Below are 24350 nucleotides of genomic sequence, written 5' to 3' on the forward strand. Positions count from 1 at the left end.
CAATCCCGCATTGTTTTCCTTCGCCGAATAAATGAGAGGCTGCTATTACGTGGCAGGTCTTGCGCATTTGTCACGTACTGCCTGCATAACGCGAGTTTTATATCTAAAGACAATCCAAGTCCACCAACAGACACAATTTCCCCCCACTCAGGACATATTTATTGAACAATCCAATAATATAAAGAAAATCTACACCACAGAAATAAACGCAGAAGCACTTTGTTTGAAATCGGTATTTATTCCTTGAATTGGAATAACATTACAGGTGTGACGCTGAAAACGATCACTTTTTTTATCATTTGCGATGGCGGAGCGCATCTTGACAGAGATGAAACGCACCTTCTGGGGGGAAAAATCCCATTTTAAACACAGACCAAAACTTCAGTTAAACACTTCAAAATGAAATTAAACATTAAAAACGTCTAAGGAATAGGTCTGCAGATTTTTGTTTTTTAAAGGAGGAGATTGGAGTGGACGTTTAATTGAGTGAATAGGCAAGAAAAAACAGGATTTGACACAGGTCTATTGTCTCTCCAGCGAATAATTTATTCGTCGCTCTCTCTTAATCCGTGATCCTCAAACCACATTTTGACAGAATTATCTGTGAAGAATTAGTGGAGTGTCTTTGCCAGTACCTCGGTGACGTAGCCTCGGTGTTATAATCTGAAGCAGCTGTTCTCTGAAGGGTGAAAGGTCAACCGCATACTTTCAGAAAATAAATCCGTCAGTGTGCGCCGGATATCCAGTACCCGCAAAAAGCATATCCAAAACGATCCCACCGCTACTGAGAATGTATTATCTTAAAGCGAAATCGCCTATACTTCACATTTCTTTGATTTCGAAAAATCATACTTGCATCCTGCAAAAAAAAAAGCAGTGTCCACGCTGTAATTTTACTGGGTTACTTAGAGACGCGGTCATCGCGTTTGTGCTGATTTTTGGAGGCAACTGCACACCCCGCTTGCTTTTGTAGGCCGCGGTTTGAGCTCCCACTCCCGCCGGCGAGCTGCGGAGAGGATTGGCTGTGGGTGAATGGTGCCATTATTCCACACGTCACTCGTGTTCCGCAAGCTGTGAAGAGGAACAGCAGCTGGCCTGCCTTTCACATTCCTGAGAGCTGGAGACCGGCGCAGTATGTCGGCCACCGAGCGCCGGGGAACGAATTGTTCAACAGCCGGGAGGAAAGCAGCACTTCACTAACGGCTCAGCCTGCGGGACCTCCAGATTTCTGATGTGTCTGCAGCATAGTGGGACATTAAATAAACAAAGCAAAGCAAAACGGAAAAAAAAAAATATTCTGCTTACTCATTTTAATCGCCTCCAGTATTTGGTGCCCCATTGTCTCATTTTTCCTTCCCTGCACCTGTGTGACATCCATTCAATCCTTAAATCGGCACACATTTCCTCTGCAAAGGAAGAGGCATGTGTTGGTGGGTTTTTTTTACCAAGGATAATTTCAAACCCCTTTGCGCTTCACGGAGATCAATCAGACAATATTGTGACAATGAGGATTGTTCTGGGGAGAGGCACGAGCATTTTCACACAGCCATGGTAGACTGCACTAATTGTACCCAATGTGCATCAATCCGTTTTCTTAAGACCAGTTTGGTAAATGCATCCATTCCTGTGTTTTTTTTAGAGAACTCCTGGCACAGTGTAACCAGGGAGTCATCTTTGGGTGGCAGACTGAAGCCTGAGGTCTTTTGTGGCCTCTGTTGTGTACTATACACAATTCGTCAGCTAGGCTGCTGTACTAAACCCCCTACAAGAGGAAAAGCTTTGTTTTGCTTTTTATTATAAGAACTTTCACCTAAGGAACCATTTTTTTTTACAGTGCACATATAAGACCTTCCTTGAGTTATTTGGGTTTCGTTCTCGGTGCTGTTAAAGGCATTAGGACTTTGGAATCATGGATTAAACACGACATGGACAGAATAGTGTTTAGCTCTCTTTTCCCAAAGGGCTTCCCTGGAAGTTGTCCAGAGGCAAGAATTGAGAGCACTCTGCATTCTCCCTGCCAGCCCAATCTCAGCCACTGCCTTCAACCGCTACCAATAAACAAATTACAGCTTTCCAACAGGATTTCTAGTCTGCAAGCAAGCAGGAAATAAACGCATACCTATTAAGTCATTTCTAAAAATGTATGAAGTACCGTAGCATATCAGATTCACTTCACTTTGGTGGTATATGAATATTACATTTAATACACATCTTGAAACAGGCATGAGAAACTTTGGTTAAACTGACATTGGCTCCAAGTATAATTGCAAAAATATATACAGGATTCCTTCTCATATTAAAACTATAAGGTATAAAGATGTTTTTGGCTCAATCTAACCATAATATTTCTATTCCCTCTTAGCACTTAACAGGCACTGATTATAAAGCATGACACAATGCTCTAAGGACAGAGATCTGATGATCTGCACATGCACGACCAGAGTACAGACTCTTTACACACAGGAGTGTGAACAATGAGGCACATCACACTCTTTTAATCCATTCCCCTGCATGTCAAACACATTACATTAACCAAACCCTCCTGCACTGAATCATGAACAACCCACAGTCACGTTTTATAGTTTTCTTTTATTTAGACAACCCAAATAAAAGGCACATAAAACATTGGGCATATGTTTACATAATTATTTTGACAAACATACATTTAAAAAAAATGTAGGAATGTTTTACCTTTCTGCTAATCAGAAAGCCTAGTCTTCATATATACAAAAATTACCATTGTTAATGTTCTAATACAAAAGATTTATAAAAGGTTATCTTACTTTTTTTATCTTGCACATGTGTCTATCATAACTACCACGTCCTCAGAACTAAATGGTTTTGTACAAAGATATACATTCATCTGCCTTCACAAGGAGTCCAAGATCAGCCAATTGAAAAGAGTCTGATGGGAACCGATGCAGAAGAGTGCATCATTTTTAGTCCTCCAAACTGCAGTAAGTGATCAGTTTTCTTTGTAAATAGATCGTAAAAACAAAAGTTTAAAAAAATAGCCAATTTTTGTTTTTCAAAGCAAACTGCAAATGCAGAAGGAAAACATACACACAATGTATCCGTCAATCCATTCTCTCTCAAGCAGAGACCTGGTGAGACAGCTCTCAATCGCAAAACATTGCTGTTGTGTCCCTTCTTAACAGGACTGTCTTGGTTACAGCAGTGTCGAATGTATGCAGGGGAGCCTTATGAACCAACTGCACTACGACAAGTGGAGACTTCTAGTAAAAGATTATATGCTGCTTATAACCCTCCCCAGTCTTTATTCACTGCAAAGACGAGTACAGGGGTGAGCCTTCAAGACCAGTGAGGGATCTTCAATGCTTTCCTGTGCCCTCCCAGCCATAAGGCATCCCTTTACAGAGTACATGATCAATTCCTATAACACCATGCAACCAGTTAATTATGACTTCACCACAGCAGTTGACATTTTGATACTTCTAGGTTTTCATATCTTCCTGACTGAAGCATTTTAGTGTTTTTTTTTCTTCAACCATTATTGCCATTTAACTTCTTGAGTTCTCCCACCCCACCCCACCCTCAATTTACAGGCTCCTTCAAAAAGCTACGCCCTAATTAGCGAACCGATACCGTTTCGTCTGCCCTGCTAAGCACAGGGCATTGTGGCAACTATGCCAACGGCAAGCGTGACCCCATCTGCATCCTACCCCAGGGCACAAAGACCAGTACCATTTTTGCCCAGGTGTTCGAATGGGGGATCTAACCAATGGACAAGGATGGACCCCCATCCCCTCCTCCCTCTTGCTGGCAGAAGGTGCCCACAAAGAGGCTAATCCAGGGTTACTCTCATCCCCTTTCCAGGAGCGCTCTGTGTGACCCCAAGACTACAAGTGCATCAGGAAATCCACTGGGGTGAACGACCAGCCAGTCACAAGCGCTGTCAGGGACGAGCAACACCACCCCATTTAACTCCGCACAGGGTTTCTTTAATGGAGCGACCTGCTTTTCGATGGGGGGTTACAGTCTTTCTTTAGCTGGTAGGCGCGTACACTGTTTATTTCGGCGGGTTGATTACCAGGCATGGGTAGAAAAAGCAGTTTCTGGTACGAGAATCAGTTTGAGTTGGACGACCAGCAAGGAATGGAGCTAACAAAGCAAGATATTCAGTTTTCCCGTGTTCTTTTTTTCGTTGTTTTTCTCACATGGACGGCGGAATTAGAAGTTCTTGGATCCCTGTCCTGTGAAGGGCTTCTATTTTTCATTTCAGCAAAAGTATATGGTGTTAAATATTTACAAAGTAACGTTAAAAAGTCCAAGATAAAGTTACGTGTTAGACATTTTAGACAACCAGATTACAGGGCTACTCTCAGCAAAGTTCCTGAGTGTAAGGTCCATACTAGCAGGGTCCTCAAATTAAAAAAATAAAATCAAATAAAACAAGGGTATAAAATAACTAGCAAATCTCTACAATCCATCACCGACATGTTGATGAAAACAGGTGAACTTTGGGAGCAACCTCTCAGCAAGATTGAATTCTAGCCACTAGATGGCACTGTAATCTACAGCAAAGACTTGTTACCTAACAAGTGAACACTCAGAATTTGATCTTTGATAATACTGCTGTTCTCAGAAAAATTACACATGGGATATGCGTTCAGTGCAAGACTCTTATTCCTCGATCAATTCCTGTAAAAAGACCAACGTCCATTTACAAATATGTAAAGGGAGCACATTCGCGCTATCCCAAATATTTTTTTCATTTGTACTACTAATTAGACAATTCTGAAAAGCAATCACCTTCGACCGTTACCAGAATTGTACTCTTTAGAAAAATAAAAATATAGCTACAGTTGTTGGTGTTCCAAAATAATTAATTATCATAGGCAACTAAGGTACAACGACTGTACCTTCATCGCAGAATTTCTCTCGTATATTTAAAAGTTTTCATGCTTGACAGTTAAAATCTTCTTCCCTCCCATTAGAAGCCTTTGTCCCTTTTATCTTTTTTTAAAAAAAACGCTTAAAACATTATTAAATACTGATTAGCAGGCTATAGTTAAAAAAAAACTACTAAAAAAAGAAAACACTGCTCCGTGTAGTCTGGAAACCAGCAAATGCACACTTATTGCAATGTGTCTTTCTCTCTATTTTTTTTTCCTTTTCCAACCCCGAAAAGAAAAGTCCGGGTATTGAGATGCTAAAAGCGGAGACTCGCGGCTTTTCTTCGCAAACTGCAACGTCGCGCCGCTTGACGCACAGACTCGGGGCAGGGTGGGGTGGGGTAGGGGCAGGAGAGGAGGGGAGGGGCCCACAAGTCCTTCAGAGAGAGGGAAAAAAACAAAACCAAAACAAAAATCCCTAACTAACTCCTACAGAATTCATTATTTCATTCTTTTACGCAAAAATGCAGTCGTGCTGCAGCCAAGCAAAGGATCGACCTTCCTCCTTGTCCCTCGGTACTAAGTAAACGTTAATATCTGGGTGGAGGACTCGGATGGGGCGCTGGGGGGTGATGATGATGATGATGATGATGGGGCGTTTTACCAGGGCGGGGAGGAAGGCAGGACTTGGGAGAGGAAGGGCATGCTCTCCATGGGCCGCATGGCTATGTTGAGGGGGCCCGTTATATTCATGGCAGTGGAGATGGGCATGGGCGTGGTGATGGCCACAGGGTGGGCGATATTCATGGGCGCGGTGGCGGGGATGTTGACCGAGGCGATGTTGACCGGGGCGGTGATGGTCACCGGGTGCGGGATGTTGACGGGCGAGGTGATGTTGACCGTGTTGGTCGTAATGTTCATTTGCGCCGCGATGGTGACGGGGTTGCTGCTGATGTTGTTGCCGCGGTTCATCGCCGTGGTGATGGGGGCGGAGGCCGTGACGGGCGTCGCCGAGGCCGAGTTGCACACCTCGCTAGTGTCTGGAAAACAAAACAAGGGTGGTGGGGGGGGGGGGAGGAGAAGGAGGAGGGGGGGGGGGGAACACCCATGTGATTATGGATCATAAGTCAGAGGGACAACATTACACTGAGGAGCTTGAGCCCACATGGGCTAGATTGTTTAAAAAAATAGACAAGAAGCTCAAGGAATCATGCCCCTTTAAACTAGTCAGATCCACAGTTTCAGCCTCTGCTCTGCCTTCATTTGAGGCAGCAGTGGGCAATGTTAAAAACTAGCCAGTCCTCTGTCGTTGCCCTAAATGAATTATTCAAGTCAAACAGGACCCAGGCAGCAGCCACTACAACAGGCAACGCACTGATGCCACTGGGAGACCTGATAAGCAAGAGCATCAGGATAAATGAGACAAGCGATGGCAAGTTCCAAGCTTGTGACTTATTGACACAGAAAGCACCCTTATAGTAAAGGGCTCAGCTGTCCCTTGCAATTAATACCTAAACCTTTAAATGTTACTTGGTCACAACCTCAAGCTTAACAAATGCTGCAGACACTCCATAAAAAGTATGGCCTACAAATTGACAGGTTTAATATTTGGTATTCTTTTAAAATGACAAAGTCCAAATTAGGGACCCAAGGAATGCATTTTTGGCCCAGACAGAACATTTGAGAATTTCGGCAATGTGGAGAATACACAAATGAGACCAGATTTTTGTTTTTAAATAAATGCTGGAAAACCAACCAACATGGAATGTCACTTCAGCAACTTGCAAACATTGCATTCCGTAGATTACGTATGAAACTGCAGTTACAAGCACCACATGAAGTTTAACTTTGGATGCCTTTTGTATATGTGACCAACAGCTGGTTGTAGAAATGCAAGTGGAAGATTTTTTTCTTTCTGGTAAACAGGTAACCAAGCACAGAACCTTGCTTTATTATGTAAAATAAAATTCTGATTTCTGTTTAAAGCCACCTTTTCATGTTTTCATGATTCGAATTTTAAAAAGATCATGGTCTTAGGCAGTATATAAAACCATTTTTTTTCCACATGATGTGGATTCTATACTATACCCAAGTTCTAATCCTATACCCAAACCCGAGTGAAACCCAGGGATCGCTGCAGCACTGTTCCTTAAAAATTATCAAATTATCATAAAGTGCATAGGTTTTGCATTCTTGGTGAATTTAGACCTGTGTATTTACTTATTGCAACTGTTTAACTTGATATGCGCATGCACCTATAATTTGCATCTTCAGCTGAGTTACCCACTCACTAAAGTGACTCAGCTTTAGAATTCAATTTTAATCAAGGACACGGAATTTATTAAAGACTAGAATGCAGCTCTTAAAAAAGCAGAATACTGGTTACTAACCCCGGTCCCTGCTTCGCTGGGATCACTTCCCTAAAAACAAGCGGCACAAACAAAGCCACATTGCTTGCTATGCAAATCGCCACCCGCTGACCTTTTTGTGAGAATACAGGCCATGTAATTACATCACACTGTAACTGCAATTCCAGTTACAGGGCCTTATTGCTGTGTAAGGCCCTGTAACTCGCACACCGTCAAGCTGCACTCCAAATGGAAGAGTTAAGGGGTGTCAGAGCAGTGACTTCAGGGAAAGCCTGGGAGGAAACGGTCAGCTTAATACAACATGAAGAACACGCCGAGACACACTGAGGCACCACCTGTCCTAAGACAGCACGCCGCACCTCAGGCGCTTAGGCTCTGTTCAAATCGAGCTACAATATTACCTTTGTGTCCCCCTGTGGTGCTCCACTGCCAGGCCCCTAGCCCTATTCAGAAATACAGACACACAGGGTTATCATTCCACTCCCCAGGCAGGGAGGGCGAGACGCTACTGCACCCCACCTCTTGAGGGCCTCGTCTTCCGAGGGGACTCAAGGCAAGGGATTGCAGACGGCAAGCCATTACCAATGGCGAGCTCCGAGAGACAGGAACACACAGCACAGTGCAAGGAATTCCTAGAACCTTGGCTTCTCTAAAATGTCATTAGCATGGTGAATGGAGAGAGAGAGAGTCTTCCCTCCCCTCCTCCAGTATTTACCTAATTTAGCACAGCTCAGGTGCAGAGGATAGTGGTCAAATTTTGTGTTCATGTTTAAATACCACAGTTAAAGAGTTAGGGCAGGAGACGTTTCGGAGGAAACCGAATTGCTGTCACTGGCTCTTTGGTCATTTCGTAACGCAGTTATTTCGGAACAGATCGATGGTCACGCTCATCGGTGTAGTGTTTCCATGCAGAGCTGGGCTGGGTTTCCCAGCCAGCTGAAGATGTCCACATCAGATGTGAAAACAAGGCTGTAAAACCAGACAGAGACGCAACTAGAAACCGTGCAGCGAGGTTCAGCCCTCACACAAAGTGGGATTCGGTCATTTTGTCACTTTTGCGGGCTGAAAAAATAAACACGACATGGAAATCAAATCGGAAAAATCAGGATTATTTGGGGAATTCAGCCCACAGGTAGCACTCAGGGCAGATGAAGGACCTGTTGACAAATCTAAGGCATTTCAGGAATAAACAGTGAAAATTAAGACATAGGGCACAACAGCCCACAGAAATGTATTCTCTTATCAAAAGGCAATTTATAAGTATATTGAAAACTTGAGATACTTTAACACTCAGTATTCTATTTCTAGGACATGATACTTGAGTGGGAACTCTGTAGGAGTGAGGTATCATAGAACAACAGATTTTTGTTAACATGAGTTGGACTGAATGACTTATGGAATAGCAGTGGGAACACTCCATTTAAGAACACTATAACCTCAGTGGCTCCACTGTGGGCACTGCATTTAAACACAATAAATGCCAGTGGAAGTGAAGCAGTTTTGGATGGATCAAATACTTGCATGCGCAAAAAAAAAGAGAATGAAACAGTTTAAAATTCAGAACACCGCAGCAGATGTCTGTGCTACAGGCAGCAATGATACGCCTCATGAGAATTCCCCTCATGTGGCACAAACCTCTGTTAAGGTAAGGAATCTCCCTCCATACCACTCAGTGTGCTAAAACCGGAAAAGATCCTGGAATACCTAACTGCACTTGCACATTCCCCTCATGGCAAAAATCTGCCATTAACTTTGCTGCAATTATCTAAACAGCAAGGGGAAACAAAATTAGACGTCTCAATTCTGATTATCGTGGAAACCGAAAGATCACCTAATGCAGACCCAGATGGAAAGAATAAGTTTCTCTTGATTCCCAGCAGATCCTGCTGAATATTCTGGACTGGATTTAGTTTCAAGAACAGCTGCATTCAGTTTGCAAGGGGCCTGCAGTCGGATTCTGAGCAGCATGTTTAGTTTTAAGCAGAATGAAGAGGTTCTGCATGCAGGCACGCGGCCTTATCTGCAAGAAATCTGCCGTACCTCTGAGGTCCCAAGCAAGAAGCGGGTAGCAGCTATGGGAAATCTCAGAGCCCACCGGCAGTCGGCCATCAGACTGGGGCCTGGAAGAAACCTGACCTCCCAAGCTGGGAGGGCTATAGGTACACAGGTGATAGGAAACCTGCTCCCTGCCTGGCTCTGCAGTTCCTCTCTGCCCACAGAAGGAGAGTCAGTTCCTTGGAACTTAAAGGCTTTCATGGAGAGCACCATAGCTAGCCCACTGCAAGTCCTGATCTCGGTGGACTACCCCACCACCAGCTGTGGTGCGATTATGGAACAGGTTAAGAAAAAGTTGTCTTGCGAGAAGAGAGTGCCAGGGCATGCCGTCTCAGTACGCCCACATTTTGCCTGAACGCCCATCCTGTGCCAGAGGGGCTGCTCTCTGAGCAAACCTGGAACCAGCGCAGGCCAGAAGTGCTCAAGAGAATCTCCATTCCAGCACTAACAACACACCCGAAACAAGCAGGAATACAAGAATGTCGACAGGAACAGATCCCGGGCAAAATACTACCCATTCAAGGGCTGCACGTTTTCCTCTATCTCCAAGGCAATTTCTCTCTGCTGAGGCTGCTTCGTATTGCATTAGAAATCTGCGCAAAGGATGACAAAATGACAAAAGACCAGAAAAAAAAGCTCCTCCCTTCTCAGTTCTTTTGTAAAAAAAATGGCAGAAATGTCAGTGATCAAACTCGGCTAGCAACTGGTGGGCGTGACTCTGTAAACAATTTAGCCGTTCAAGAATGTGTTTTGTCTTAATTCTAGACTCATGTGAGCCAACCACCTCTGCCGGAAGAATCTTCACCTAACACCAGGGTCATGTCAGGACAACGCCAGGCAGGGCAGGGCTGTGCGGCTCACACACCTTTGTTGCAGGAAGTGTTGAAGTTGGTTTGCCCATGCGTCTTTAGATGGCTGGTGATGTATGCTGCGCTGAGCATCTTGCCACAGATATTGCAGGTCACTTTCCCTTCATGTCGAATCATGTGCGAGCGCAGTCTGTCTTTGGTAGCGAAAGCAGCTGTGCAGGCCTGAAAACCAGAGACACAAGCATGAACGACTGTGGGGTGCAGTAACTCGACACTGCAGGATACTGAACTGAACCTTGGCCATGATCTGCACTGAAGTGTGGATAGAGGAAACGACATCTGATAAGGAAGGGAAGGTGCAGACCTGAGTAAATGTTAGTAAATGTTAAATACCCTCATAAATCTTTTAACAAACCACCTTGAAACACTGAAGAAAAAAGATTTCAGCAATAACCTGCCCAAGTAGATTCCTTAAACTCATATGCTGCCAAAACCTTGGCATAAAAATTCTTCTATAAACTGCACTTCACACTTTATCATTAAAATCCAGTCACACACACACTTCATCACCCTCCTGCAATATCTAACACCATCACAGGGCATTAAAAAAAAGTAGCTCTTTTGAAATGGCAGCTTAATTTCGGAAACTAACGTACCTAATTTTTTTGTTACAAAAAGGCATTTAATTCTGGCGCGCACTGCACCCTTGATCTCTGTCAAGAGAGCAAACCGAGACGCCACAGCCCCTGCACATCGCTCAAAATCTGGAACTAACAGATGACTGGTTTCCTTACGAAAGGAGGGATGACAGCAAGAGAATATGAGAAGCAAGATCTAAGCTAGAGTTTGTGGCACACATCGTCCTCTCAATGTGGCACATCACAGGTTAATTTATTCTAAAAAATTAGACACTGGCAGAGTCGGGTTGCTAGCTCGGGTCAAAAGATCCCATCAAACACTGGAGACATCTCTGCTACCTGCTATGCTCGAAGCGCTATTTCTGACAGCTTCTTTAGAAAGGCATTTATAGATTTGGAAAAAAAAACTGAAAACACCAATAGTCGAAGACGCACAATAAGCGGCTATGGTTATTATATCACATCTTACTGTAACTTGGCATTTGAAGGGTCTTTCTGTGGAATGAACATGTTTCACATGACAGCTTAGATGATCAGGCCTAGAAGAAAAAAGAAAACTTGAATGAACAACTTATAATTACGCTGCAGCGGTGAAATGTCTGCTGCAGGAACGGAAGGGCCACAATATGGCTGCATCTCCAGGGCAGCAGTATTGACACATGCCACATTCTGCAAGGGAAGAGAATCTTCTGAGGATCCATTCAAAGGACCCAGCATTCCTTTTAGCAATTGTGAAACCTGAAAAGACATGTACACGTCTGACAAGCCACAAAGCTGGATATCCCATTCAAATTCTTCCACTCTGGCGTCATCAAGCCAGGCCAACAGAAGATAAGCGACACAGGCAGAGCAAGAAGCCCTTGCTTACTATTTTCAGGCAGCGCCGGCGGAAGCTGAACGCGGTTCGTTCAGCACAAAAGTAACGGGAATAATAATTATAGTCCATTCTTCACAGGAAAGCACGGCGTTAAAAAAAAAAAGTCATGTTTACAGCTGGGGAATCTCTCTGGGATCCCTGGGGTGGAGTTAAATCTTCACTGAGCTCCCACCAGGAACTCGGCAAGAGTAAATAAGATTCCCTCTGCTCAGTAATGCCCATGCATACAGCTAGCTGTTTTTAAGGGACTGCTGCTAACTCTGAAAGCAACCCTGTTGAAACAGTGGAAAGCTGCCTATGCAAGGGGGGAGTTTTTGCTATTGTTCCAAGCTGAAATTAAAATAGTGCACATAGTTCTGCTTATAATTTAGAGAAATAAAGGTCTAAGTCTTCTGACAGGAAATGGCATGCTCTTATTCCAGTAGAGGGCTAAACGTGCGCTGTCTCACTCTTCTCTGGGATGTACACCAGCTCCAGGCTCCAGACACCTACCACGCAGTTTCAGCGGGACTCCCGTTCCTCTCTCAGATCAGCTCTTCAGCGACTGCCGACTCCCACACGAGTAAGAGGAAACACCCCCCCTCCCCCTCTCCCTCCCTCCCAGACTGGTACATTTCAACCGGCAAATCTTCCTGCCGGAGCAGAATCCCTCCAGGAAGTAGGAGCGCACTTCAGGCACACAGCCACGCGGAGATCAGAGAGAGCGACCGCGCCGCGCCGGCTGAGACTGCAGCGGCAGGCGGAACCCCAGGCCGTCTCCCGACAAAGACGGGACAATTCCCGGGACCGAAATCTCGCACCGGGGGTCACCACGGCTCCTAATTCCCCGGGGGACTGGAGCAGGGCTGTCCCGTGCCCCCCAGAGAGATTCCCCTTCAAGCCTCTGCCTTCCCAGATAGCACTCCTGCCGCGGCCGGAGTTCTGCCGACAAGGAGCAGGGTGGGGTGGGGGGGGTTTTCAGGAAGAGGGATTTCAAATAGACGTAAAAAAGGCCGGCCCTGGCCAGGAGAATCCGCCAGGGCCTGGAGCGGGAAAACCCGCCGTCCTACAACAGCCAATCACCGAGGCTGTTGCCCACCCCAACCCACCCGCCCCGCCCTCCCGCCCTCCCGGAGAAAGGAGCCCGTACCTGGAGAAACCCTTCCCGCACACAGAGCAGATGTAGGGCTTGTTGATTCCTCCCTCGTGGGAGCGCACGTGGTAGGTCATGCGGTCCTTGCGCTTGAAGCGCTGCTGGCAGATGGGGCACTCGAAGGGCTTCTCGTCCGAGTGGGACAGCTTGTGCCGGTTCAGGTGGTAGACGTCGCGGAAGGCCTTGCCGCACATCTCGCAGCCGTGGTTCTTCTTGACCGGCTTGGCGGGCTTCTTGGGGGCGGCCTGCTGCTGGGCCTGCTGCTGCTGCTGCTGGGCCTGCTGCTGCTGCTGCTGGGCCTGCTGCACGTTGGGCATGGAGGTGGGCGACATGATGCTGGAGCCCGTGGAGACCGAGGTGGTGGCGGTGGTGAGGATGCCGGCGATGGTGGAGACGTAGGAGGGGTTGGTGCTGTTCTCGCGGGGCACGGTGGAGATGAGCGGCACCATGGTGGGCGCCGTCTGCGCCGTCTTCTTTGGCCTCGACACCATCTTGACGCCCGTGTGGCACGACTCGTGCCGCCGCAGGTGGTAGCTGTCCCTGAAGGCTTTGTTGCAGTAGCCGCAGATGAAGGGCGTTTTGGTTTTCTGCTCCTTTTTCACCACCGGCACTGGGCCGCCCCCTCCGGCGCCGGTGCCCCCGCCTCCCCCGCCGCCGCCGCCGCCTCCCCCGCCTGCTCCCGTCCCGCCGCCCGTCCCGCTGGCCACATTGTCCTTGAGGAGCTCGGCCGCGCTCGCCGGGGGCTTCTGGTCCAGGGGGATGGGCAGCACTGGCTTCTGGTCCTGCTGGTCCGCCCCGGAGTTCAAGAGCGGCAGCAGGCTGTTCTGCGCCACCTGGTGCTGGTGATGCAACGCTTCGTTAGCCTGCGGGACAGACAGAAGACCGAGCTGAAAGGACCGGGCCAATCCCAGCCGGACGGGGGCGCGTTCAAGAGGCGGCCTGTCCCCCCGGCAGGACTGTGGGGGTAGCTCTCGCGCGCCTGGTGCCAGGCTCAAGGCTCGAGAGGCAGGTTAACCAACTCAGAGGCGACCCGGCTCCTCCGCTGGCACTGCAACAGGAGCTGCGCTGCAAAACGAACACACAGATTGGCTCCAGAGCTGTGCTAACTTAAACCCCTATCGGATAACATCTGGACAGGGCCAGCTGTCTCATTTAACCCTGCTCTCTCAACGCAAGAGCTTATTTACCAAGTTGGCCATTTTGCATAATGAAGTCCTTCCACACACCACCACGTATGGCACCATTGTCTTATCTTGGCTGCCCTTTTTACTGTATTTCCAATTCCTCAAGGCTCATACCCCACCCAACTCGGAGGAGCACTTCATAACCACTGCAAAATGCAAAAAAACAATTCACTGAACCCACTGCAAACAAAGAACCCGAACCTGTGAAAGAACCACTAAACACATACATTACAAAGGCTGTGCCAGGCCTTGCCGTTCTTGTGACTTCTAATACCGGCTTTGACATCAACCTGTGTCAGAGGTAGCCTCGTATGTAAGGGTGATTTTTTTTAAAAAAAGGTACAATTTCTGCCAGGCCTCTTGTGCTACTAAAATGCCTCAAGATTAAACACTGCCAGCTGCGTGCTCATTTCACAATGTAACTCTGGCATGATTTTCTGCATCGAGGGCTGTTCAGATCAAAGCTCTCACAGACTCTGCCGAACACTAAAAGGGAAACTGACGGGTTTACCAAAGTGACAGTGCTATAACCGAGCAAAAATAGAAAATGACTCATTTTCAGAGCCTTTGTGTTCTTTAAGACAACAATGCAGATCTGACTGCAGCCTGAAAGCACTTTACCAGTAGCAGAAGTCAGCTGCTACTGCAAGCCTCCCTATGAGTAATAAGACACAAGAGGAGGAGGAGGAGGGAAAACTTCATTTTCAAAATGTTTCTGAAAGGGAAAATGTAAGTGCACATTAAGGTAGGTAGTGAAATGTGCTGGAGAGATATCAATGAAAAACAAACTTCTGAAAGAAAAAGGGAAAATTACCAAAACTGTTGCAGGCCTGGGAACGCAGAGCACACACCCACATCCTCAACCCTGTGAAACTCTTTACAGACCTTTTCTTTTTAATTCATTTGCCATTACCTTGGAAGATTATAGCAAATGCAGCTCGGTGTATTTTAGCTGAACAATGCCCACGTATTAAGGAGCTTTAACCCTGCGCAGCTGCAGAGACATTGTTAGAAAGTTACAGGCTGCTGTGCAGAGTGCGGGCGAAGAGATCGCTCTGCTCTTCTGTCCTGTGAGCGAAAGACGCCTTAGCTCCCTCTAGCCAGGGAGAGGACGTGACTGGGACATGCACACAGCGCGCTGCCACTCAAGCATCTAAATCCGTGCTGTGTAAACCGATCTCTCGCCGGGACCAAGACGGTTCTCCATGTGACTGCGGGCAGACACGCTCTGCAGGGGGCCTGGCGATACGAGGTGGGGGTGGTGGGACATGCCGGGAAATAAACCACACCAGAACCCTTCAAGACCTGCGGACACTGGCAGATCACAGAACGGGCAAAAACGGGCCGGAGTTCAAGACGAATGACACTTTTGAAACTCTAAGCCTGCCGGTTCGGATCTGGGAACGCACAAAGGGCAACAAGCCAAGAAGTTCAGGACAACACCGAGAGAAGCAAATCACATGCAGTCAGGAGAGTCACAGCGACTCATTCCTTAAACAGGCCCTGCGTTTTTAGGCATCCTATACCCCCAATAGTGAGATCACTGGATTCAATCCCAATAATCCCAGGCACCTGGAAGAGCAGCGCTGATAAACTCTTCGCATTACGACACATGAACGTGCAACAGCACTCCGCTCAGGCCCGACTACAACCTTTTATCAGCCAGCAGGGCTTCCAGCAACACGCCGCTGACTGTCCATGAACTCCACCAGCTCCGGAAGGCATGAGGGCAGTCAGGGGCAGAAAACTAACTTCTGAGCCCTCAAAGGTCCCAACAATAAAACAAGAAAACGGAGTCTTGACACGGGCTGGGGTTTAAAGTGCCGAGTCTGTGCCTGGCCCTGCAGGGAGCAAGTCGAGGGAACGGATTTGCTTGATCAGGAACTGTCTTGTCACGTTCTTTTTTTTTTGGCAAAGAAAATCGCTGCCAGGCCGGCGTCCCGTCGTACGGGCCTGGCAAAGAGAGCGGCCACGCCAAAGGAGGCAGTCCGAGCCGCTGCAGGGAGCAGGAAACACCGGCCCCGGCAGAAAGAGCAGCACACCGCAGTCTGCCTTTCAGAGCAGATCGAACTCTCCTCCGCAACGGGGCCCGTTTCTATCCAGAGGAGATTAAGAGAGGAGCTTAGTTTCCCACAGGCTGATCTTTTCAGAAACGCACTTTAAAGAGAAGGGGGCCGGAAAAAGCAAAACGCAGAGCTCAGACCCGCCGGAGAGGGATCTGACTCTTTCTTCTTCAAAGAACGGACGAGAAACACTTTCACTTTCCGTCAGTTCAACAACCGCTCCTCTCTCTTTTTTTTCCCCCTTTCCCTGGATTAAGCAGCTGCTAGAAATTGAAGCTAAGTGACCACACTGCAGCACCAGGTCTGTACAAACACACACACACGCAATCTGGGAGCAACAGAAAACTACTGTGGAGGGGTGGAGATTGACTGTTACTTCTGCTGCCATCTCAGGAGCAGAGAGACAGTGAACCTCCATGCAGTTAAGGAGCACTCTGCCAGTTCTGATGTCAACGGTAACATTACCTCCTCATCACAAAGTGAAATGCGACTCCCGCAGTTTCTTAAGATGGCTCATGGCACACATCTTACGACACCACTATTAATATCCCTTTCAAAACAATTCCACACTTTATTCAGGGTGGGGGGGGGAGATGGGAGACAGCTCCTGCACCCGGGCTGATCAGGTCCATCCTCAAACCCCATCGTCCCTAAACCCCACCCCAGACTGAAAGCCCCCCCATACGTGTTCACTGGGCTCATCTGGGAAAAGGCAAGGCTGATCAAAGCCACAGGTTGGAGCTTAATACAAAGGCAACAGTGACAGCAAGAGAGGTTCAGATTTGCCTTACTGTGTGGAACACGTTCCCAACAGAGGCGTTTCATCTTCAGGGGTCAATGGGAACATCCTACCAGCAATAGGTGTAGAAATAAGATGCAAGAGATCTATAAAGCTCTAGATTCAAGACGAGGTTAATGTGTACATAACACAGCCGGCTCTGGCTTTCATTAAACGAAAAGGAAAACACGCAGGCCGTGTCCAGGAGCAGAGACAGCTGCACTTAGGCGCAATAAAACGTCTTGTTTCAGATACAGAAGCGCCGAGTTATCACAGTCAAGCCCCCCCACCCCCAGCAACAGAAAAACACCAAGTTTCACACAGCGTCTACGACTACGCATTAACAGGAACATTAAAAAACAAAGCACGTCAGGCTGAAGTCTAATTGTACAGGGCACATAATCACAGGAGAAGCAACAAAGAGAAGGTTCAGACGTCCCAGTTACACATTATGACAGGAGACAGGATTAACTTGCTATTTCAGCTATTGATGTCAACATAAAACAAGAGAGACTGGCGTGCCCCATAGCCACAGTTAAGGACCGGAGTGGAGGATCTCCATTTCCACCCGACCGCGTCTGCCTGGCTCCCCACGGACATCCGGCGCGCTAATGGGCTACTCCGGCGTGGTAAAATCTCCGAGACCTGAGCAATTAAGACAAAACCTCTGTCCCTCATCGCGGCACGCAGGGTTCAAGACCTGACCTCTTCCCCATTCAAGATCGGCCGGCCTGTAGGGGCCTTTTTATTTATGGCTGGGGGGGAAGAAAATCAACTCTGCTTCTTTTCCGTATCTTATGTGTGCCATTAAGACACAAATCCAAGCGGCGACGCACTTAAGCCCCTACAGGGGGTCTTTGTGAGACGCTCCAGGCGGATTGTGCCCCAGCCATTCACGGGGGCTGCGTTTCTGCAGACTGCGAGCGGACCCGGAGACCGGCCGTGGGCATTTAACTCCCTTTTGTCACAGCACCTGCCCCGCACTCTCTCCCCCCCCCCCGTCTAGGGAGAAGGGGGAAATACCCTCACTCTCGGCCAGGATGGGGCACGGCGCAGGCCGGAGCTGGGGGGGCCAAGGGACAGGATCCTGCTGTGCGTTCATGCCGCTCCGCCGGTTTTGATCCAAATCGACTCTGAAGGCTGAGGTCATTCCAAGATAAATAACACCAAAACAGGGGAGAGGAGGAACAAGAAGCAGCAGCAAAAAAAAAAACCCAAAACGCCTCCTCGAACTCGGAGATGCAGCCTGGGGAATGGGTATCGCTGCAGAGGAGCGTTGTTAAAAAAAAAAGACCAGAAAGAGAAACGAAAAATACAAGTCAAAAAGAAATCCTTCGTTGCAAAAGCATGAATAGAGAGCAATGCGACAGCACTAACACACCCGTCAGAAGAGCGCCATTTCATCAGACGAGGTGTACGTGTGCTGTATTAGGAGCTGGAAGGTGTTTATTGATTAAATTCTAATGTATTCAGGGGTTAAGCATCAAAGGGACACCTGCAAGCACGTGCTTTTGGTCTGCTGAGCCCTAGATCATAAAACTTTAAACATTAGCGCCAAACACTCCACCTCTCGTCCGTCCTAAGCTCCTATGCGAGATGCTCAATTGGCAAGGTCCGGAGCTCAGGTTTTTAATGACCGGGAAACGATACACCTGGAGAGCCGGCATCCAAACTGCTCGTGGGAGGAGCAGTCGGCATGCAAGATGTGGGATCTACTTCTCGAGGCAAAAAAAAAAATGCAGGTACATTATTGTGATAAGTCTCTGCCTTCGACGGGAGCAATTTAGCGACTGTCCAATGCACTGCCTTTCAATAGCCTGGTGGAGCACTGTAAAGTGACAGTCATTAATAAACAAGCCCTTTCCTGCAGCTGATACAACACTGTATACATCCAGTACTGCAGCAATGGAACAGCTCGTCAAAAGCTGTCATGAGAGCACACCAGCTGAGCCTTACAGTGTGAGCAGGACTGCTGCACAAGGGTTTAAGTCTTTAGCCTCTTATTACTGCACCACTGTAGTGTCCGTGCCCCGAAGAGAATTCGATAAGTAAGAGTGCAGACAAGTGAGGATCCATCCTGGCGAAATGAGTCATGGGGAACGCATTACTGTGCTGTTTTAAACAGGATTTTGCGGATTTTAACGGAGTTCTTCCCTCCTTTGAAACAGCCGATCAGACATTACTTGTGCACCGATCTTAACGTTAAACATACAAATGAACTGTTCACGGTAGTGTCCGCGCAATCCCAATACTTCCAGTTGATCTGTATTGGAGGAGGGACTTAGAAAAGTAAGATTTTGCCTTGCACACAGTACAGCTCCCTCTTTAATATATCACAGGATCAGCCCTGTAAGCCGTGTCAGTTATTTATTGCATGCAAGTTATGAATTTCAGGCAAGTCCAACCTCTGGCTGAAACTTTCCAAGTCTTGAACAGCATGACCTCATTCGTGGGTTATATTCATGGGGCCTGTAGGATCAGCCTTAAAAACCACACGGAACAGCACAGACCGGTCCATCTGAGCCTCTCAGCCTCTCTTACACGAGTTCTCACCCAAGCTGACCTGGCTTTTCATCGTCTGCCTTTCGGCTTCCCTTCAATATCATGGCATTCTACTGTGAAGGAGTCGTAATGATCGGGTTTCTTCCACTACATCGGATTTCTGTGCGGGACATCCACTTTCTCTGTAGCGATGCACCAAAATGACATCTGAGGTTCCTGTTCTTCTACACGACACACAAAACCAGAAGTGCGAACTTCTTAAACCAAAACTATTTCAATTATCAACCCTTAAGAATACAGGCAGACTTGTGCCCCTCTGATTTTTCTCCGATGTACCTCAGAGGCCTACAGGACAATAAACCATGTTCACGCAGGTCTGTAAACTCGTCAAATACTGTCCTATTGATTCAATGCAAGCACTGGAATGAGAAAAAAAATAGAACCTTTTCCCCACCCCCCCCTTCACTGCTCTTTATTCATGGTGCTTTCAGAAATTTCCGCCCGGGTGGTTATGAAATGCAAGTATCATGGGCACTTTGCTGCTGCCAATTAGCTGGTAACAGCTGCAGTTCCTCAGCAAGCAGGGAATAGTTTTACCTGCAGATTTTACTGCAGTTCGTAAGTATAATTAAAGGGGGGGGGAGTGTGGACAGATATTAAAGTAGCACGCCCCCCCCAGGCAATAACATGCACCACCCAAACGCTCTGAATAATCTGATTTGATGAATAATTCAAACAGAATGAAGGGTGGAAAACTTCGGAAGATACCGTCAACTTCAACACCCAGAGATAAAAAGAGCCAAGACTATATCAGCTTTAATATCTGGCTTCAGGGCTGCTGCAGGATGAAATGATCCTCCTCCTCAAAGACCACGGTATTCCTATCAGCTCAATCGCAGGGCTCGTCTTGTTCAACCACGCTGCAGGTGTCAAGAGATGGAGGTTGATACTTCAGCTGTCCTTGGGGCTGGTAATAGAATTTCAGCTACAACGGTTCACCCACTGCTTCTTGTTCTATGGGAACGCCAAGCTGCCACAACTGATATTTCTTCTGAAATATTTGCTTAATTTGTAATGCAGCAGGAATAAAAGACGCCCCCCCCCACAATAAACAGTCGTCCAGGAGAATGAGGATCAAGGCAACTGAAATTGCATTTTCCTGCTAAAATCCTGAGTGGGTAATTCAGCTGCAGTTTCAAACAAGTGAAAAAAAAACATGAAACCTATTCTTGAAGTTCCCTGGCATTTCTTTAACAATCCATCAGCGATGATTGATTGCGCTTGCGTTATATGGAAAACAAAAGTCTTTTAAAATTCAGCATTTCATGCGCCAACTGCTCTGGCAGCAGATCTCCGCCAAGGACACGCAGTGCAGAGAACTGCACCCCACCCAGCCCCACGTTATTGGGGTGTCAGAAGATTCAACAGTAGTTGACGTGAAAAGTGATTAAAGTGTAATTGAGTTTTAAGGTCAACTGATCCAGCTTTTTCTGAACCAAGGACTGGGCAGCACAAAACAATTCATGGGATTCTAACGGAACTACCGCTAATCTGCTAGCGAAAAAAAAAAAACATTCTGAGCATTTTCATCTTGTCATTTTACCCACGAGGGCATTTACACGCAATTGCTGCTCACTACCTCCTTAACAGCTCTAAGGTCAACTCAACATGGTGACCCAACTGTGGCTTCACAATATCAAGAGCTCCCTCACTTTCTCCACTAACAATATCCGGCACAGACACTGTGAAGATTTCGTTTCCTTGTAACTGGAAACGAACAAGAAACTAGGGTAGAATTTGTATCATATAGACTACAACAGTCCAAAATCCATCAAAAGATCTATTATCCTACAGGTGTATGTACAACTACATATGAAAATAAACTGCAAGACAGGCTGGAATTGGGGATTTTTTTAAAAAAAGGTGTGTTCTTTAGACTGCTGATGCTCACAGGAGAGACACAGAAGATAGTACAGTGATAAAGGCATCCAAATTTTATCATCCGAGTCCAGGCTGATGAAACCGTGCTCTGGGCCTGGTACAACCAGGGATAGCCCACCTGCAGTCGCGTTTTGGAAGCAAGAAAGTTTACACCCTCCCCCCAAAAATATACATTCACGCACACAAAGTACAGACCCGGCGGCTGCCGAAAATGCTCAACCCCTGACCAGCCCACCCGACTTCTACAGTCTCCTCTGGGGTACCTCGACGAGTGCAACCTGCCCTCGCCTCCTTCCCCGGAGCACGTATTCGTGAGTCATCTTCGGCAGCTACAGGCGAGCTTGGATTTCACAATTCCGCTACGGCATTTTTAACAGGCGCCTGGCACTCGCTCCAGATGTTGGGAAGAGGATTCCCCCCCGCTTCATTTTTTTTTCCCTCCTCGAAAACGACGAGTGCGGACTGCCCGTCTGGTTACCGGGGCAGGAGAAGGCTGGCGCAGCCGCGCTCCTCTCTCTTTCCCCATGATCAACAATTTGCCCGATTCCCGTTTCCCAGTCGCAAAAATCAAAAACCGATCGCCGGGGAACACCATGTAACCATGTCGCTCTCCGCACATCAACAGCGTGTAGCGCCTAACTCCCATTTTGAAACCTGAACGAAGTTTTTTTTTTTGTTTGACAAAATTATCGTAGGGACGTGCAAAACCAATCCCGCTCTTATTTTAAAAAGAAAGGACAATTTGCCCAGGGCGATGCATAATATTAGCCCCTTTACTGAAATTCATTTTATCTCCCCACCACCACCATTAAGTAACACCATTATCACATTAAACAGATTAACCACAAACGAGCTTGTTACTCAGCTTGGCATCTTTTTTTTTTGTGTGTTGTTGCTGCTGCAAAGAGCAGACAAAATAGCGGCTCTCCGCTCGCTGATCAGGCACCAGCGTGAGCTCGCAGGGCAACTTCTCGTCCCGTTTCGAGCCCGATTCTCTCTCATGTGGCCGCGTCAACCAGAAGGCGCCCAGGCCGCGTTTTTAAAACAGCCCCCCGCTCACCCGCAAGCACATCGCCGCTAAAATTACAGCGCCGGACGCATAGTTTGAATTCCTCCGCTAACCCGCGGTTCCATATTTCAATGAATCCGTGGAAAAGGAGAGGTGCAAAAAAAGTTAAAAAGATTCGGAAGTCCGGGCTCTCCTCCACACCACCCCCCCTTCCCCTCCCCGTCATTGCACTGATTTTATTTTGGTTAGGGAAGATGCATTTTTTAAAGGGAGGGGGGGGAGAGAGAGAGAGGCGGCATTCAACCCGATCAGACAAAACCAGATCAACGGTTATGAAGGAGAAAAAAAAAAAAAGCGGAGAGTACTGTAGCTAGCGGCTGCCGTTGGTGGTGGCGGCGGCGGAGAGAGAGATCATGTTTACCTTTGATCTGCAAAATAAACGCCAATACCTCCGATATTCGACTCATTTGAGCTAGATTCATGAGCACTGCAGTCTTAACAATATCAACGAAGGGCCAAAAAACCCCGAGAAAAGAACGGAGTCCAGATTTTTTTTTCCAAGCGTCATGCCCTACACCTCACAGCTGGAAACCAGGGATTGATGTACCATTGTTTTGCTTGGATAGCTTTACCTAAAATTAAACCTTTTAAAAACCAACGCGGACCGCGGGACTCGCGGGGTTGGGCTCCCGATTAATTTACAGGGGTTCTTCCGCGCTTCGATGAGCCAGCTTACCTGAAATAAAAATGTACTCCAGCTCGGTTCCATTGCAACACTTAAAAAAAAATCTGCAGGAAACCTACAAGAAATCTACAACAAAGCAGCTAAACATGGCAGCTGCTACAACTTCCTGTAACCCTTGGGGCGAACCATTCCAAACGGATTTTGGGGGAGACGACGCAGCTATTCCATCACACGTCTAAGGAATACGTTTATTTTCCTAAATGAGTTTAGTCTTAAACGGCAATTTCTGAATTTATAGTACATAATATGTGGATTAATGCTGTTGTGTGGAAATATTTATTTTGAATTAGGGTTTTAAATTACCAAAGCTCCCCTTTTTGCCCATGTTTCAGTGGTCCGGCAGGGGGCATTCGAAACATGGCAAAGAGTTAATCATTTTCAATTTGCTGTTGGAAAGGATCCTCGAAATGTTTTGGGGGGTTTCGTTATTAGAAAATACGTCGAATATGTCCCCCCCTTTATCGTTTATGTGTCTATTTAAATACAGAGCAAAAAAAAAAAGGGCCGCGTTCCCACTGTTTGCGTGACTAATGCTAAAGTTAGTCCGTGGTGACCGTTGTTCGCTGGGCCAAATTGTTTTTTTAAGGCGCGACTTGTCGGATTAGCTAAATACGTGAATATAATATAATGGGAAATACGTGGCAATTTTTAAATTTATGTTATGGAAATTAAAATGTTGTTTTGTGTAAATCGAATTAGGTTTAAAATAGTAGATGAGAGAAGATCGTTCTAATCGATAGGGGGATTTCTCTTGCACAGACGTGCAAGCGTCTATTTTAAGCGGTCTGTTTATTACAATAAATCAGTTGGCAATTTGCGGGACTGTATTCCGACATTAAAACACGGTAGAAAACTGCTACCAAAACGAAGTTTTGTTAAAAATTGGAACCCTTCCGAGGTTTTTAAGGATTTTAAAATAAAAAATATAACTTTAAATCAAATTTGGAAACTGCCGCTATTTCTTTCTCCCATGTATAAACTCGAAGTGTGTCCTAACTGAGCAGCTGTTAGTCCTTGACTGTTCACTTTTTTCTCAGAATAAAAACATTATTTTTTTTATACTCCCTGTAAAGCCATCATCGCCAAGCCTTGCACAACTAATTAATTCAGTCTGAACGCAAAAAAAACAAACTTGCAGGTGCCTAAAAAATACAGTTTCTTCCAACATGAAGTTAGAGCTAACCCGTTTTGATGTAGGTTGAAAATAAATAAACTCTCCTTATTGTTTATTGGGAGGAGGTATAGAATAAAAGGATAGGAGCCTAGGACAGTTCATTTTCATCTCTACATTTTAATTTAAAGGAACCTAGTTGATTGCCTTTCTAAAGTTTTTTTTCCTCTTTCCTGTGAAACAGATCCCCAAAGCTGGGCAGAATTTCCATCTCTCTTTAA

The 24350-nt window shown here is 46.6% G+C and overlaps 1 protein-coding gene across 2 annotated transcripts; it reads right to left on the minus strand.

The window, feature by feature from the left end:
• Positions 1–218: 218 nt before the first annotated feature.
• Positions 219–23061, minus strand: LOC102685774 (vascular endothelial zinc finger 1). 2 transcript variants are annotated; one of them, XM_015367450.2, is made up of 6 exons: positions 22950–23061; positions 12734–13599; positions 11197–11266; positions 10146–10311; positions 7627–7668; positions 219–5896 (listed from the first exon to the last, which is right to left on the minus strand). In XM_015367450.2, the coding sequence occupies exons 1-6, from the start codon at positions 22980–22982 to the stop codon at positions 5517–5519; spliced, it is 1557 nt and encodes a 518-aa protein (XP_015222936.1). In that variant the 5' UTR covers positions 22983–23061; the 3' UTR covers positions 219–5516. The 2 variants fall into 2 exon arrangements, with proteins under 2 accessions (XP_015222936.1, XP_015222937.1); XM_015367451.2 differs by lacking the exon at positions 7627–7668.
• Positions 23062–24350: the final 1289 nt, after the last annotated feature.

The sequence above is a fragment of the Lepisosteus oculatus genome, chromosome 26, assembly GCF_040954835.1.
Source record: "Lepisosteus oculatus isolate fLepOcu1 chromosome 26, fLepOcu1.hap2, whole genome shotgun sequence".
Classification (NCBI taxonomy): domain Eukaryota; kingdom Metazoa; phylum Chordata; class Actinopteri; order Semionotiformes; family Lepisosteidae; genus Lepisosteus; species Lepisosteus oculatus.